The sequence below is a fragment of the Eschscholzia californica genome, unplaced genomic scaffold (assembly GCF_041429995.1).
Source record: "Eschscholzia californica isolate CP2 unplaced genomic scaffold, dmEscCali1.0.p SCAF_3, whole genome shotgun sequence".
Classification (NCBI taxonomy): Eukaryota; Viridiplantae; Streptophyta; class Magnoliopsida; order Ranunculales; family Papaveraceae; genus Eschscholzia; species Eschscholzia californica.
The window spans coordinates 49,725,125-49,741,956 of NW_028238420.1; the positions used below are offsets into that span (position 1 = coordinate 49,725,125).

The following is a 16,832-nucleotide window of genomic DNA, read 5'->3' on the forward strand; positions in this document are numbered from 1 at the left end:
TTAAGTATTATATATATATATAATATTATACTTATATATATATATTATACTTAAATATTGCCGTTGAAAACACTAAATAATGACTTTCCATCTTAGCTTGAATTCCTTTACAAAAAAATGCTTTATGAGTGAGTATCTTTAGTTAACTGTTATCAGTTAATTTTAAATCTGTCAACAAACTATTCTGCATAAAAACGAGTCAATTGTACGTGTTGCAGATAATTTGCTTCTTGTAAGCTGATTTTCAAGAAGAATTAGATACAATAGACTCTAAAATAATATTAAAATTAGTGTGTCATTCGAACACATATAAATGTCATTGTTTCAATCAGTTCCAACCAATATAGTAAAAACAATATTGTTGGTGCGAAAGTGAGAGATGATCTAGATAGATCACTAGGTATCAACAAGGGGTGTGTATGATGTGATGATTTGGATGGGAACCAGCAAGGAGCATATTTATGGATGGTAATAGTACCACTTCCCACTTATCATATATATCCATGTCTCTTCTCTTTTTTAACGTTTTCTTTACAAATTGACACCCTCTATCCCCTCATATATTCTTTCCATCACTTTCTCTTTTTCTCTTTCTCCTTTATGTATTTTTTGACAAATTAACTAACAAAATATAGTTATGTTTATCTTCACCAATCGCTAAACTGGCTAAAAGTGATAATTTGACTCAGAAAACAAGTTCATTCCTAGCTACTAGTTTGGATATTACATAAAATAGTGTTCTTATTGAAAATTTAAGTGAAAAGACTTTTTTTCATAAGAATTTGATTAAGGTTTGCAGAAACCATGCCCAGTTGATTCTAGACCACACACCTTTAATGAATTTGAACATATTTTATTAGTTCTTCTTTCCAGTAATATAGCACGAAGTTTGTTGTGTTTGATACTATCACTTAAATAACATACCCGACTAATATTAGTCAAGACGAATATAAAGCTATAACACTTGTCCGTCAACCAATTTAGTATTTTTTTTTGAGAGATGGAAATTAGTAGCGGAACATTGTGTGCTCATAAAGTTGTTCGCCAATATGGTATCAACTCCGAGTTGAATATCTCTTTATGCTCCTGCTATTCGTTGTACGACCTATTCTTCTTCTTATATAACCATCACTTAAAAATATCCAATATGCCTAGAAACATATTACTTTTCTGAAAAGGCAATACTTTTAAATTAGAATAAGATGTTATATAACCCATATCTCTATTTATTATAATTTCATCAAAAAAAATATCTCTATTTATTCCACATACTAATGTGACAAAATAATGTCACCATCAACCAAATGATGATGGGTCATTTTGGAATCCCCTGAAAATTGACAGCTGGATAAATTCTCTTTTATTTTTGTTTCTTTTTTCCTTTTAATTAACTTTATTGATTTCTTTAAAATAAAGCAGGAATTTACAAAATTCACCCTCCCCCTTCTCTCTATAAATAGCTCACTTTGATAGCCAAAGCTCCATATCACTCCAAAGCATTCTTTGTTTTCATAACTCATCTTCAAATCTCACCATCTTTCTTCATTTCGTACTTCAAAGATATTTCATCTTATTCGACACTTGAGGCACGTAACAAAATTATCGAACAATTTTCTTCTGATATATTATATTTTCACTTTCGAAGTTGAAAACATGGAGATGATAAGGACTTTGTCATCACAACATGCAGTTGTGATTTTTAGCAAGACATCATGTTGCATGTGTCATACTATCAAGACCTTGTTTAATGAACTTGGGGTTAGCCCTGTGGTTCATGAACTTGACCAAGATCCAAGAGGAAGCGACCTTGAGAGGGTGCTAATGGCATTAGGGCGTAAACCCACCGTTCCTTGTGTATTTATCGGTCGTGAGCTTATAGGTGGTACCAACGAAGTCATGGCTCTTCACCTCAATGGCACTCTCATACCGCTTCTTAGACGAGCGGGTGCTATGTGGCTCTAGAGAAATCTTCTTATATTTATGAAGAAAGAACAAAGTCGATTCTATCTTTATTTCATATTTTTTCTGCAGACTTTATATATCAATAATGCGCGTCTTGTTCGCGAAAAATCACCCTAACAGCTCAGTGTGTAGATGCCACTCATTAGTCAGGCTGGTTCTATATATAGATTTGAGTATTGGACATACTTGGTTATTCTCACATATGTTTAATTAGAGAATGGTAAAATAATACTAGGTTTTACATCCTGGTTGTGATATTAATATCCATGTGTTTTGTTAGTTCAGTCAGGTATAAGACTGAATTTATTAATAATAAATGTTACCAATGTGAGACGAGATTTCATCGATTGAACCTTGGTTGTGATATCCATGTTACTCGACCTTATTCACTTCTTAATAAAGTATTTTAATTTTTATATAATATTTGTTGAAATTGTATTCTATTTCTTTTGTTTGTAAGGTTTTTCAAATGAATAACTATTAATTAGAGCATGTTTATTTGCTTAATTTCTCTTAATTAATGGAGTATATATATAAATATTTCTGGGAAATTAAACACCATAATTTGTTAAATCAAACTCTCGAATATAATGAAACCAAAGTATTAATATCCTGATTAACATTAAGATTATATATGTAGTTTACACATATGAAGTCACGTATGCAGATTGACTTGGAATAAAGTAATACCATAATTTGTAGGATTTATTCGGCTCTAACAATACTAATTATAAACAGTAGTAGGCGAGATCGTACTTTAATCATTTGACTCCATGCAGGTGCTCTATTATTGGAGGATCGTAAATTTTGTTTTTAATTCTACTTTGAACGGGAGAAGAGAAATCTCCTTTGATCCAATCTTTTAATCTTGCTCAGAGTACGAGAAGTGACATCATACTAAAAGAAAAAATAATAATGAGACGTTAAATCGGCAAAATCAAGTAAGATTATAAAGGAAAAATTGTTAGATCGATAAGTTGCCAAACTTATTAGATTTTATAATCAAATGTCCAAATATTTATTCATAATATATTTTGATTGGTGTTAATTTTCATGTAATGATTGAGAACTTAATCCATTATTTGTAGTTTTGGACAGTTAAAGAAAATCAACCGTTAATATGGAAACTAAATTCTAATTTAGACAAAATTAAGACGTGTCGGTTAAATACCCAACTAATATAGGACCAATCACTAAATTTATCAATAAATAAAATAACTAACCAATTTCCCACTCCCTTAAAACCGTTAAATCTAGACGTGTCAACCACCTGAAGTCTGGTCAAACAATCCAACGGTCCTGATTCCTTCACTAACATCAACTCTTTCTCTTCTACTGTATAAACTCCCCTTTTAAGGTTTTTACCGCCATTAAAATCAGTTTCAGATCTTCAATCAATTTCCCATTTTCTAGAGAGAGAAAGAGAGTAAAGGGTTCCTTCCTTTTCCCTCAGATTCACTGAAAATTTCATGATTTGATCGATTCTGTGAGCTCAAATTTGTAATAAATGGCGTCTTAATCAGGTAAAACAACTGGTTTTGTCTTCAATTTCTGTGGCTATGATTTGATTTAGACGATTTTGTTATCATTATTGTTATGGGTTTTGATTTATTTTCCTTTTTGGATCGTGAAATCTTTGGATACTTTATTTGGGTTTATTCAGTTCAGAGTTTAGATTGGGAAATACTCTAGTCTGATTGGTATATTAGGGAAATTATTCTTACTGATCTGGTTTATTCTTGATTGTGTTTGACTAAGATATAAATCTTTGATTCTTGTTTACTTTTGTTGAATCACAATTATAGTTTATACAAAAATTGAAGTTCTTAATCTAGGGTTTTGGCAGTCCGGTGGATTGTACAGGTTATATGAGATTTCTTACCTTGATTAACAATTCCATGTCCAAATGTGTAAAAGGTGTTTATTTTACTTAGGAATTCACTGTCTGTAATCATGGTCAATGAAATTCAAAGAAATACCTTTTCTGAGTTTTGATTTTCTACTATTTAGGTCAGTTATGGCTTGAAAGTTCTTTGAGTTTTGGGAATTGAATCTGCATTTTTGGTGAGAGGCGTTTTTTTTTGCGAAGAAGAAGAAGAGGTAGAATGGCTGGAGCTGAGAGTATCGAACTGAAATTCCGCATTTTTGATGGCACAGATATTGGGCATACTAACTATGCATCGACTACATCTGTGGCAACCCTAAAAGAAAGGCTAGTTGCCCAGTGGCCTCAAGGTATTGAACTTTTCGCATCTTTAGATTCTTCTTATTGTAAACCTTTCATTTGAAAATATTATCTAGAATGATCTCTAGATATTATGTTCTACTGTTTAGATTCGTCGTCACAGAGTAAAGTTGTGGGTTTCGTATTCTTGAAGCTCATGAGATTTTGGTAGTGATAGGTGACTGCCACTACTTAGATTCTTTACTATTGAACCATCATCATATTCAGTAACGATGTCGATATGTGAGGTCAGAACTTTGGACGTGTCAAAAGCTCGAACACAACATTCTTTAATGTTCTGTCTTAATTACATGGTAGAATCTTTTGATTTTGGAGTCATGCTCCTGACAACCTTCGAAAACATAAAGTTACAAATTGCGTCGTGTTTGGTCTGTGATTTATTTACTGTTACTTGTTCTTAGGAATTTACTAACCTAAAAACTTACTAGAAGGGCTAGTGGACTACAACAATAAATCGAAGGGAAACCGATGCTCCTTTTACATTACCTAACCTATATAAAGAACATTTTACCTTGTCCGTTCTTCCCCTCAATCGGGAAGCTTTTAGCTCCCCTGATGGGATTGGATCCAAATCTATGGGAAATATGATACTTCTGAACTACGATATCGTCGCTTCGTTTAGGAAAAGCGTTCTAGTTCAGATTGTAATTATGCAACCAAAGAACGTGGACCAGTAATTGGAAGTATTAGTTTATAGTTTATTGACTAGTCATAAAGTTCAAAAGCTCATAATATACCTTTTCTTTAATCATTCCCGATATTGAAGAAGAACACAAGCTTTGATTTGGTTAAGAGTTGTAAGACTTACTAGTGTTCTTGTTCTGATTTGTTACTAATTTTGTAACATTCTATGATGCCTTTTTGTTGTCAGATAAAACAGTAGTCCCGAAGTCAGCAAATGATGTGAAACTCATATATTCTGGAAAGGTTTTGGAAAACAATAAGACACTTGCTGACTCGAGAATACCTTTCGGCGAGAATCTTGGTGGAGTTATTACCATGCACGTGGTCGTGCAGCCCTCTCTAAATAGAAAGAAGACAGGTACTTGTTGCACGTCTTACGTTAATGAGTTCAGTTCTTACTCCATTACCATGTTAAGGTATAAGGGTTTTATGGTTTTTTACTACGTTACTATGACAGAGCACTCGAAAATAAGCACTAGAAGACACCTCACAATTTACACGAGAGACTCAGATGGGAGAGAGTTCCATCCATCTGTTGTATCTATTGCACCTGATAAAATGCGCCCACAGTGATGCTAAATGGTCCGAAAAATGGAGCCGACCACAGGACAAAGGCCGACGTGGCCTGCTCCAATTGGACAGCTCATTTTTCGGAACAGGGCCGTCTAATGGGAGCTGACCACATCAGCGTTCAGCCTGTGGTTAGCCCCCATTTTTCGGGCCATTTAGCATTTTTCATGAGTCAAAATGTTGGGGCGTCCCCTAGTGCCTAATTTTGGACCGGCGTCGCAATTAGTCTTGTAATAAGAAGTAATAGCGTATACCATTCTAAAAAACAATTTGCTTGTAAATGCTCTTGGCCAAGATCAGTAAGAACTTGACACAAAATTTCTTTAAGAAAACCTAACAACTTGAAATCACGAATTATAGCATGACCGAATTGTGAATTTAGTTGTTTACTCGAATATGATCCAAATATAGTATTAAAGAATGAAGAAAGACAGACAGACTGTTTTTCGTTCTTTAATTTCGTTATGATCTTAACTGACTATTCTTTTTTACTGTTGCTTTTGTTGCAAAATAGACAGGAAAGGAGATGAGATGCCGAAGCAGAACACATGTTCGTGTACAATCCTTTAGTGATTCGAACGTCAACACAAGTGAGCACCACAACCGTTACCCACATATATGGAGAAAAACATAGATGTTTCGTCAACTAGTTTACATCATTTAGTCATCTAGTTGCGTTCCATCTGCCGAATATTAAAGTTAAGAACATTAGATAGTTTTCGTTACCCGTTTCGTTTTCCCTTTTATCATGTTGCTCTTACTTCAAAACTCTCAAATAACATTCAAATTCTTGTTTGTTTGTTTGTGAATTTTTTGTTGTTCCTTCTTCACCATGTTATACTCATTTGTTACAAATGACTCAAATCATGGACTGTTTTCATGCTTATATACATAAAATCTATATCTGATTCCATTTTGAAGTAATAAATAATCAAATAGCTAATCATATTATGTTTCACTCAAGCTTCTAAGAGATCAACAAAATTTTGGTTCACAAAGTTTTGCAGATCCAAATGGGGCAAATATTAATTTACCACAAGAGTGATTCAAATGATATAGGATGGTAGGAGAAAGATATGTATATATACACACACCTTGTTGGAGTTCTTAGTAGATTTGAGCTTCCCCTTCAAAAGTGAAAGGCTAAATTTTAATTTGACCCCTCAATTTGTGAGCAACCAGAAAATTTAGTCTGTACTTGTCCAGCATCCCAATTTAGCCCCAAATACTATAATTTCCTTTATCAAACTTAATAGTCAACATTTTTTTCTTTTTTACCCTTTATTTAAAAAAAATTCAAGAGCTCTTTCTTATCGTCAGAAATGATACTGAAAATTTTTACTTGTAACAACCGGATTGTCATTGTCGACGAACTTTAACAAAATTAAAATGTCTCTTCTAAAGATAAAAACAACATAGAATACTTCTGTCTCGATCAATTTTGTACGAAAAACGACAGAAAAAACAAAGCAATCCACAGCGTCTATGTGCAGAAAAAACATTTATATTACACACAGAGTTTTGAAAGTAAAATAGTACCGTATTCTCATATTTGGTTTTTCTTTTCTAATAATAGAGTAGATTTCATTTAAATCTAAACCGACACAATTGGAGATTTGAAATAGAGAGTGATTAATATTATGGGATTGCAATAAACGGGGCTTTGCTTATGAAATCAATAGGCTCCATAGACGTTATCTGGTAGATTGTATGCAATTAATAAATAGATCATAATTATCTTTGAGATGTGACTTCTACTTCTTTGAGATGTGACTTCTACTTCTTGCTTTATTTACCTATAAACTTAAATCCCTCTTAAATTATTTATCACAAATTAAAATTTACTAAAAATATTACTTTACTCCATCTTGTTCGTAATTTACATATTCGTAGTACAACACGATAAACTAATTATTCGTTCTTATTTTACTTTCGATGTTATAAACTATTATACTCAAAACAACATTCTTGCTTTTTTTGTGGTTGAGTTCAATCCAACTTAGACATATCAAAAAGAATGATTGAAAAAACTCATAATATCACAATCGATATGTTAAGTTATTAGTTAATCTAGAAGATTTAGTAATAATACCACATGAATCCTTGGATTATCCTAGAGATCAACAAACAAGGAAATATAATAAAAAGGCGCTAAAATTGTAAAACACCGTGTATACAATTGCCGCGCTTCTTTCCAATATTGTTGCGTTTGATCATTAGAATATTAGGTCTTTCTCTCTCTCTCTATATCCGATTGGATTTCATCAATCAATCGGATATGGAAAACTATTTGATTCTTTATCTCACTCTTTCTCTCTCTAATCTGAATTCTTCATAACTAGTGAAATTTGTTGCGTAATAAGCTTCATATTTTTTTCTTGTAAGAAGAAGAAGAATTCATAGAATTTAACTTCCAACCTATCCGATTTTGATTATAAACTAGGTTTAGGGTTTGAGGTTTTGAGGTTTTCAGTTCCGGTGGTGAGAGTTTTGTATTGGTTGTTTGATCGTTGTGGTGGTTTTAGTGTAATTTTTTTTTTTCAATTATTTTGGGATTTTAACTTCTGGGTTTAGGTTTTAAGGAAGGGTTTTTGTGATTGCAAAAGGTGATATTTTGATTGTTTATTGAATGAGAGAGAATTAGGGTTTTTTGATAGTGAAGTAGAGATGGATTGGAGGAAGTTTTATGAAGGCAAGAGTAGTTATTACTTGAACAAAGATAAAAGAGTCATTGATCTTGATGTTCATCTAGCCTACATTGTAAGAAATCAAGTTCTGATTTTGGGTATCTAAGAATATTTTGCCAATCAATTTCTTTATTGTTGATTTTTGTTATGAAACATTCAATAGTTTGAATTAGGTTATTAATATAATTTAACCTAAAACTAATGGTTTGGGGTATAAATTAAATATTTTTGATAGTAAGTTTGGACTATAATTTTCACTATTATCAAATCAAGTTTTAAAAACAATGAAAAAAAATGAAAAACAGAACTATTTGTTAATATGCAGATATTGATAGTTTGGATTTGGTTATTAACATAGAATATGGTTCAAGATTAGTAGTTTTAATGGTTTGAATGATTCTTGGATTAGGGTGAACAGTGAAAGTTGATTGGTTTATGAACACTAAATGCTTTGAATGGTTTATGAAAACTAGCAAAATTTTGATGCATTAAGAATTACCAAGTCGTGAAGAATCTGCATTTTTCGTTATATATGAATGAATACATTCTTTGATGTCATTAATAGGTGTTACTTCTGTTTTTTGAAGGTTGAGAAGATTGAAGCTCTTTTCGGGCATTTGCGGAAAGAGTTTGAAGGTGTAATTTCTGCTGAGAATTTGGGTTAGTGAGTTGTGACATAACTATGGATCTTTTGTTACCCCAAGAGAGTCCCTCAATTATAGCTTATGTTATGACTATTTATTCATGTGCAGGACCCAAATTTGGTGAGTATGGTTCGTTTTTACCTGTCTATCGACGCTCGCCTCCAATTTTCTCTCATCCAAGGCCCCCACAGAACATTCAAACTCGCAATCCTCTGAGTTCGGTAATCAATTTGCAACCAGAGGTACAAGTTTGTATTTGTCAGGATAATGAATTTCTCTCTTATTTAGTTGAATTTTCGAGTCCATGAAGTGTAGAATTATGTGAAAATGTAATTACTGTTAGAGGATTAATAAATTTCTCTTTTGGTATTATGGGCTTCTATTAGAGCTTCGACTATGAATAACTTGTCTAATAGAGATGTGTGGTTGTCTTTCACCCAGAGAACTACGGAGGCTGCTCCTGGACAGAAACTGGTCGACAAATCAATTAATCCAACTGACAAGAAAACAACGGAAGTTCGGATTAATGTGGGTGGGGTTAGAGAGCTGGCTCCGTCAAATGTCAAAATTCATCATAGCCTTGGCCTTGATGACAGTCCTTCCTCATCACTGAAGCACAGTTCTCCTGAAAGTGGCGAGTTGTCTTCCGAATCTCATGAAGTACTAAATGAATCTTTGACAAGGATGCTTCAGGTAACCTTTTTATATTTCTCATCGCCTATTTGGATGGATGATGGATGAGCAGGCTCTTTATTGATGTACGGTGTTTCCTGGTTTGTTAATTGAATGGAACAGGATATGACGTCTTTTCCAGTTCCTGGGGCCACGTCGTCGTTGTTGTCACCTCTATGCTATAGTTTGTTGCACTTAATGGAAAAAGGAAAGCTTCCGAGTGAGAGTAGATGTGAGCTTGCCAGTAGACACAGCCCAGAAAGGTCTACAACATTAGTAGATCAGTCTCGTGATGTCAATGGGGGTAAGAAAGATAATGAAGAAATGAAAAAGAAACCTAGGGAAGAAAACTTTGTGGAAGCGAATACTGGAAAGCCGAAGGATGCTTGCGAGGGAAGTTCCTTATCAAGGAATAAAATAAATGCTGGGAAGTCATTACCTTCCAAGTCAAAGGCATCTGATATAACTTGGAAATCAAATAAATACACGGCAACGGAAGAATTCTTATCTGATCCTGCAAATAAGGAAGTTCCAGACTCATTGCTAGATCCCGATATGTGTATCTCTGCGAAGCAAAACTTGAAGACCGACATGGCTGATTCTAATGACAGCAAAACATGTTCTCTCAAGGATGTTTGCCCGGACCCAATAAATAATGGCAGAAGCAAAGATGATAAAAGCTGTGACCCTTCCAAATATACGTTAGATGGGTTTGAGGGTCGGAAGAATCTTAATGTTGAGCTAGATGATCCTCGAGAACACCCAAAAACCCATGAAAAATTTGGAGTAGAAAGGCTTTATGAGAAGGAGAAATCATCATCTACAAGCAAAGAGATATCTAAGAGAAGCCAGGAGAAAGATTTCCCGACGGAAGAGTTCCCGAAGGAAACCGCAAGGATTTGTTCTTCACCAAAGAAAGAGAAGAGAAAGTGCACTACTAACTACCGTCCGAATGATGAACTGGAGAATAAGAGATTAGACAAGGATGAACACCCAAAAACCCATGAAAAATTTGGAGTAGAAAGGCTTTATGAGAAGGAGAAATCATCATCTACAAGCAAAGAGATATCTAAGAGAAGCCAGGAGAAAGATTTCCCGACGGAAGAGTTCCCGAAGGAAACCGCAAGGATTTGTTCTTCACCAAAGAAAGAGAAGAGAAAGTGCACTACTAACTACCGTCCGAATGATGAACTGGAGAATAAGAGATTAGACAAGGAATCTGGTAAAGCTAAAGTTAGTAGTATTGGTTTACTGGAAAAGAACAAATTGGCAGTTAAGGCAATTCCTAGACATAAGCCAACAGGTTCAGTGGTCCGGGTAGTTAAAACAGATCCCGCATCTTCCAACAAAGGAAAGGAAAGGTCAAGTGGCAGAAAGGTTGAAAATCGCTTGAAAATGGATGTGTATTTAGAGTCAAATCCCGATGTTACTCCTTTAAAAGGGAATATCCCTCTTTCGAATGCTGTTCCTGCAACAGAAACTCATGTTGCTTTAGATGACTGGGTGTGCTGTGACAGATGTGAGACATGGCGGCTACTACCATTTGGTAGAAAGGCCGAGAACCTTCCCGAGCACTGGAAATGTAGCATGCTTGACTGGCTGTAAGTTCTTTCCAGTTGAATCTTAGGTTCTATAGTCATTATATGGAATGTAAACTCACAATATGTGAGCTGTCTCAGTTGAGTAATATTTGGGTTGTGTTTGATTCAGATACTTCGCCATTTTGCTTAGACTGACTGCTTATTTACTATGCTATCTAGGCCTGGAATGAACCGATGTAGTTTTAGTCAAGAGGAGACAGAGAAAGCTGTACGTCAATTATACCAACTTCCCGCTCCTGCGAATCAAAATGATCTGAACAATCTTTCTCATGGAGCTGCACCAGGAGTACCCTCAGCTCCTACGCAGCATCTTAACCCAATTCATAAAGGTAATGAATTGACAAAGAAAGTGAAATCAGGTGAAGCAGTAAATGGAGCTATAGCTACTTATACAGAAGGCCGTTCAAACACCAAGAACGAGAAACTGCAGACCTCTTTGAAGAGGAAGAACTTACACGCTGCCAATCAGATTCCATTGGATTCCGACGTGCCAAATAGAGCTGGCTTCTGGCAGTCAAGTAAGTTACCACTGGATACTCTACTTTGCAAACAGAAATAGTATCGAATGTTACTTGTTGGAGGTCTTTTCTAAATTTCCAAACAACTAAAAATTGCTTTTTCCTATTTTGGAATGTAATTTGTTCTTGCTATATTTTGATTTGTAGGTGACCCCAACAATTCAAACTTAAATAGCAAAAGGGGGAAAGATCAAGGTGAACCTCGTGTCTTGAAGAAAAGTAAGACTGCTAGCTACACTGATAAAGATCAAATACATGTTCATGATCGATTGACACTAGAGATAGGTCCCGACTCCATGAATGGTTGTACAAATAATGCAACTGAAAAGGATGATCATGAATATGGCGACATGAAATATGGTTCTAATGGAAGACAGTCGGTTACCACAAAGAAGAAACTCAAGGAAAAGATTCAGGTTTCTCCAGAAGGTGTAGTAAAATCTGATAATGTGGGTACCGATGCTAAGAAAAGAAAGCTTAAGGAGTGGCGGGAGAGTCAAACTAATCCACCGAAGACCCTTCCTAGTGCAGGGAACTGTTTCAAGGGCAGCGATTTTTCTGTGAAGGGGGAGATGAGTGACAGTGAGAATAGGAAGGAAAAGAAAGCCAAGGTATCTAAATATGGAGAGAATTTCAGTTCAAGCAAGGACAGTGATAAGAAGTGCAAAGGAGGTAGAGTAACTCGTGTTCTTACATCAAATAGAAATTCAGTGCCTCATCAAATGGAAAAAGATGACAGTGGTCGTGCTGAGAAGAACCAGCACATAATTGGAGGATACAAATCAGCTTCTGGGCTATCTTTAGGCGGTGTAAAAATAATAAAAAAGGATTTGGGATATATGCAGCCTTCTGTTGTAGCTGCTTCAAGTTCTTCCAAAGTCTCTCGTAAGAGTGGATTCATCATGCATGAAGTGAAAAACCCACCGGTACAATCGGTTTCTTCATCTTCTTTGAGGATCTCCAATCCAGACAAGGTTATACCAGCCAGGAGGAAGCCTCTGGCCGAGGACCATGCAATCAATGTCAGGTTACCTGTCATGGATGGCCCTAGAAAATGCTCCGGTGATGCAGCCAACAGTGGAAATGTTCCATTTGAGACCGGAAGAGCCGATAGAGCTTTTCCTCAACAGTCATTGGTGTCTTCTGTGCTCAATCATCAGGATAAGGAGGATCCGACGTCAGGTGACAAATCCCAGACACAGACTCTCCCTCCTTCGTCTTGTATTGACAAATCCCAGACACAGACTCTCCCTCCTTTGACTAGTGGTCGATCCAATGCGTCAAACCAAAACAAACCTTATCTGGGTGGACTGCTATCTGGTGAACATGGTAGAGATGAGAGGCCGAAAAACAACTTCAGTTCTAATGGGTGTCAGCAATGGAAATCTGGAAATGGCTCCTCAAGATCCGAAAATAAGCACATGACTTCCAAATCTGCTAATGATAAAGGCGTTATGAAGGTCTCAGGTTCATTCAGTGAGCAAAAGCTATGTCAGAAAAAGAACTTAAGCAACCAATCAAAAATTGGACCACAAAATCATTTTCGTAACGAAGAACCAAAGGGTGGAAGGAAAAGCTTTATTGAGAACAATTGCTCAGGTAAGAAAGATTCTGTAGGAGTACCTTCGAGTGAAGGTAAAAAACAGCATGGGCCAAAACTTGGAGGACGTTATAATTCAGATGTTAAACGTAGTGGTACTTGCAGTAAAGATGTTGCATTAAATAAAAACCCACCGCAGGTCTGTGAAAGTGTAGAACCGTCAAATAAGTGTGTCTTGGATATAACAGATCATCTAAAACCGCCATTTGAGAAAAGGAAATCTGAGTCGTTGCCCTATTCTGGAAGTAAGCAAGAAGTAAGCATGAAGCTAGATAACCAAAATGGAACCCAGGATAGTAGTTCAAGCGATCTTGTGGTCGGAGACCTGGAAGCCCGGAATCTATTTAGAAAGGAGTCCTCTAGGCAGGCTGCGACATCTGCCCTCAAAGAAGCGAAGGATCTTAAACATGCTGCTGATCGACTTAAGGTTCTCATTGCTCCCCTCTTTCAATTATTTACATCTCTCTCACGTGTGTTTTTCTCCTAATTTTTTGTATGATTTGGTCTTGTTTTGTAGAATAATGGGCTAGAACTTGATAGTGCTGGCCTTTATTTCCAGGCAGCCTTAAAGTTTCTTCATGGAGCCTCAATTTTGGAACGTTGCAACAACAATGAGGGTGCCAAAGAGAGTGATACGCGTTTCTTGATAGAGATGTACAGCACTACAGGGATACTTTGCGAGTAAGTTACATGGTCGACAATAAGTATTGCACAAATATTTGTCCTTTCTTCTGAACTGGTTGACCTCGAGTGCTATATCGTAACTTTAATACCTCGATACTTCAAAATAGGTGATGTGTCATAATTGGAGTCGAGATGACATCACTAAGCTCTCTGAACGAAATTATTGCTGACATTGCTTTTTCTCCTTATTTTTATTAACTCATAGGTTCGTTGCTCGCGAATATGAAAAATTGAAAGAAATGGGTTGTGCTGCTCTAGCTTACAAATGTATGGAAGTGGCATACTTGAAAGTGGTATACATAAAAAGTTCAACTGTAAGCAAGGATCAAAATGAGTTGCAAACATCTCTTCAGATGTTACCTCCAGGTAAATAGACACACGTTTTCTTATTTATTTTTTGTTATTGAAAATTAGTAAAATTAAACCAACTGCTATCTGCACGAGATTTACTTGCGTTAAAATACTCTTAACAGCAAATTGGGCCGAAGACCAAATTTATTGTTGGGTTTTTGGCTTCTTTCTGTCTGCAATTACTTAAATCATTTCCTAGCTTGCCTTGGTTTGTTCCTTATATGTTAACTTGCGTTTTTATTTGTTTCATCCCTTTTAGATGAATCTCCAGCATTGTCTAGCTCAGATGTTGTTTTGGCCAAGATTGCTAATTCTCCTCCAATTACCGGGGACCATGTCATTGCTGCTCAAAACCATCCCAACTTTGTGCGGTTGCTCGACTTTGTAAGTATAACAAATTTTGTAGCTTAAGCTTCATATTCTCCAGTAATTTTGCCATGATATAAAGTATAACAAGGTGTCCTAATTTGATTTTATCTTTTTCAGGTTCAGGATATCGATTTTGCAATGGAGGCCTCAAAAAAATCTCATAATGCTTATTCAGCTCTAGAATGCGCACCGAACTCAAACACTTACGCTTCTGTTAAGAGCGCCATTGATTTCACATTCTATAATATAGAAGAATTACTTCGCCTTGTCAGGCTTGCCCTGGAAGTAGTTATCCCTTAAGATTAGAGTGACAGGAGAAATCATGCGAACACCGAAATACATCATGATTATGTAGTTTCCTTCATTTGTAAAGTAGACTTGGAGGTGTAGGAAAGGAAAAAAGAACCGTGGGCTGGATCTCTCTGCTGAATTATGCAATACCATCTGAAATTTGTAAAAGAAAGCAATCGTTAATGGTGCTTTTGTATTATACTTTGTTTAAATTGGCTTTGAAGCCTATGATAGTATAAAGAAATGGAGGTTAGGTGTAAAAGATTTTTCAGAAGTTCCTTCTCTCTACAAGGTATCGACAACTCCAAAATCTTGTATTGATTTTTACTATTTGCTTATTATACAGTTATTGACTTCCTAAGTTTCTTCTCTCTTTTTCAGTGGCAGGGGTCTGACTCTTCATTTATCTCAATAAACTCAATTCGAGTACGGAAAGATTAAAGTATTTTATGTTGGACAATAGAACTACTTGCTATTCAGGATCTGGCTGCTTAGAAATCTAATAACAGGTAACCCTTTCCCATCTGCATCAAGAACTTCCTTCGAATTCAGTACTAAGAAAACATTTTGAAGCACTGATAAGTACACATAATGACAACAGTAATATTGAGCTTAAGATTGAAAAGAACTGTCTTTCCAGCCCAACCCTCCCCATTCTTAAGGCTTGAGTTGAAAAGAACCCTTCGGGGCTCCCAAAAAGCACAAAATACAGTTTTTTGTCTGTGGGAGTTTCTTCTACATCCAATAATTGCAGATAAGACCCGACAATAGAATATGAATGTACCATTCATACTAGTCTGTATCTTTCTTGTACGGAATCGGGAAATGAGTTAAGACTATGATTCATATAGACTATTACCTTCTGAAATGTATTATTATCGATGCAGGAAGCAAATAGGTATTAGTTTATTCAAGTATCTAATTGCGGGTCGTTGTTGTTTTCAGGTGAATCAGTGAATGAATGTCTGGTCATGAAGGATGAAAAATGCCCCTCTAGGAAATTAGTGGTGGTAGGAGATGAATAAACTATGTTCAAGAAGCAAATATTATTTCATTCTTTAGTTTTTGAGAACTGTTTAAATCTTGTCTTATGGGAGCCAAATGTTTCCCAATATAAAAGGATATAGATATAGACATAGATAGGTTGATACATGATATGAATGAAGTAAAACTCATTCTTTTTTGGCCTTTCTCCACTAGAAACATGGAGTAAAAATTTGATGTGTAACTTTAATCACTTGTGAAATTAAGGCTTTTTCGTTGTTGCTCTTTTCTGGCTGAAACCGAAGCGTATGTCTTCAATTTCGTTGTTATGACTTCATATATTTATTCTTGCCAGACCATCTTCTGTTCAATAAAAGGAAAAACTTAGATCATGTGCATTTGCATCTTCAACATGGTGGCCTTGAATGTTGTTAGTAGCCCACTTCGAAGCTCGCTCTATAATTTTAGTATTTTGATCTTTGGAATTTCAATATCTATTATATAAAACGCAATGTTTTGTGCTGATTGGGACAAGTCGAAAGACAAATCGGCCTTTCATTGCGAATCATCTCTAATATCGGGCAATAGATCTATTACCTACCTTAAAAAAGAAAAATTGGTTCACCCTCACCATCCAAGAAAGTAAATAAGACACTCTAATCTGGGCCGTTGGATATCATCTCTGTTTGCGCGTTAATTCCTTCGTAACTCCCTCCACACTCCTTTCGCGCGTTACAGTAATTTCTTCTCATCGACTCCCTTGCACTCCCTTTTCGTCGGTTAGTCTTCATGTCTAAATTTTATCTCTTTGGGCGTTACACCAACAGCCAAATCTTCACCTTCAAGGACGTCGAAGAATTCTTCCCTAATAAATCGATTAGGGTTTCCCCTAAATCTTCACCGAAGGAATCATCTCCCCAATCTTCAGCGAAGAAATCACCAAAACCAATCAGAAGATGGCATACAAACT

At 35.7% G+C, this 16,832-nt stretch overlaps 3 protein-coding genes across 3 annotated transcripts; all 3 read left to right on the top strand.

Annotated features, from left to right (window-relative positions):
• Positions 1 to 1,486: 1,486 nt before the first annotated feature.
• Positions 1,487 to 2,328, top strand: LOC147551314 (putative glutaredoxin-C14). Its single transcript, XM_086669141.1, has one exon. The coding sequence runs from the start codon at positions 1,654 to 1,656 to the stop codon at positions 1,960 to 1,962; it is 309 nt and encodes a 102-aa protein (XP_086525267.1). The 5' UTR covers positions 1,487 to 1,653; the 3' UTR covers positions 1,963 to 2,328.
• A 997-nt stretch (positions 2,329 to 3,325) lies between these two features.
• Positions 3,326 to 6,270, top strand: LOC147551315 (membrane-anchored ubiquitin-fold protein 3-like). The gene is made up of 4 exons (XM_086671907.1): positions 3,326 to 3,485; positions 3,973 to 4,197; positions 5,079 to 5,249; positions 5,976 to 6,270. Exons 2-4 carry the CDS (start codon positions 4,068 to 4,070, stop codon positions 6,029 to 6,031), a joined length of 357 nt encoding a protein of 118 aa, XP_086528033.1. The 5' UTR covers positions 3,326 to 3,485; positions 3,973 to 4,067; the 3' UTR covers positions 6,032 to 6,270.
• A 1,362-nt stretch (positions 6,271 to 7,632) lies between these two features.
• LOC147551316 (cysteine-tryptophan domain-containing zinc finger protein 3-like) lies at positions 7,633 to 16,147 on the top strand. The gene is made up of 13 exons (XM_086670418.1): positions 7,633 to 8,221; positions 8,736 to 8,808; positions 8,901 to 9,034; positions 9,234 to 9,485; positions 9,588 to 11,065; positions 11,225 to 11,583; positions 11,731 to 13,610; positions 13,701 to 13,864; positions 14,073 to 14,233; positions 14,478 to 14,602; positions 14,705 to 15,170; positions 15,260 to 15,387; positions 15,824 to 16,147. The coding sequence occupies exons 1-11, from the start codon at positions 8,129 to 8,131 to the stop codon at positions 14,885 to 14,887; spliced, it is 4,902 nt and encodes a 1,633-aa protein (XP_086526544.1). The 5' UTR covers positions 7,633 to 8,128; the 3' UTR covers positions 14,888 to 15,170; positions 15,260 to 15,387; positions 15,824 to 16,147.
• The last annotated feature ends 685 nt before the right edge of the window (positions 16,148 to 16,832 follow it).

What these genes read in the sequence shown, in the direction of transcription:
- LOC147551314 (XM_086669141.1), top strand. Translation starts at nt 1,654, where the DNA reads ATGGAGATGATAAGGACTTTGTCATCACAACATGCAGTTGTGATTTTT.
- LOC147551315 (XM_086671907.1), top strand. Translation starts at nt 4,068, where the DNA reads ATGGCTGGAGCTGAGAGTATCGAACTGAAATTCCGCATTTTTGATGGC. An exon ending in AGTTGCCCAGTGGCCTCAAG is followed by an intron (nt 4,198 to 5,078) that starts GTATTGAACTTT and finishes TTTTGTTGTCAG; the next exon opens with ATAAAACAGTAGTCCCGAAG. An exon ending in TCTAAATAGAAAGAAGACAG is followed by an intron (nt 5,250 to 5,975) that starts GTACTTGTTGCA and finishes GTTGCAAAATAG; the next exon opens with ACAGGAAAGGAGATGAGATG.
- LOC147551316 (XM_086670418.1), top strand. Translation starts at nt 8,129, where the DNA reads ATGGATTGGAGGAAGTTTTATGAAGGCAAGAGTAGTTATTACTTGAAC. An exon ending in AATTTCTGCTGAGAATTTGG is followed by an intron (nt 8,809 to 8,900) that starts GTTAGTGAGTTG and finishes ATTCATGTGCAG; the next exon opens with GACCCAAATTTGGTGAGTAT. An exon ending in TAATCAATTTGCAACCAGAG is followed by an intron (nt 9,035 to 9,233) that starts GTACAAGTTTGT and finishes TCTTTCACCCAG; the next exon opens with AGAACTACGGAGGCTGCTCC.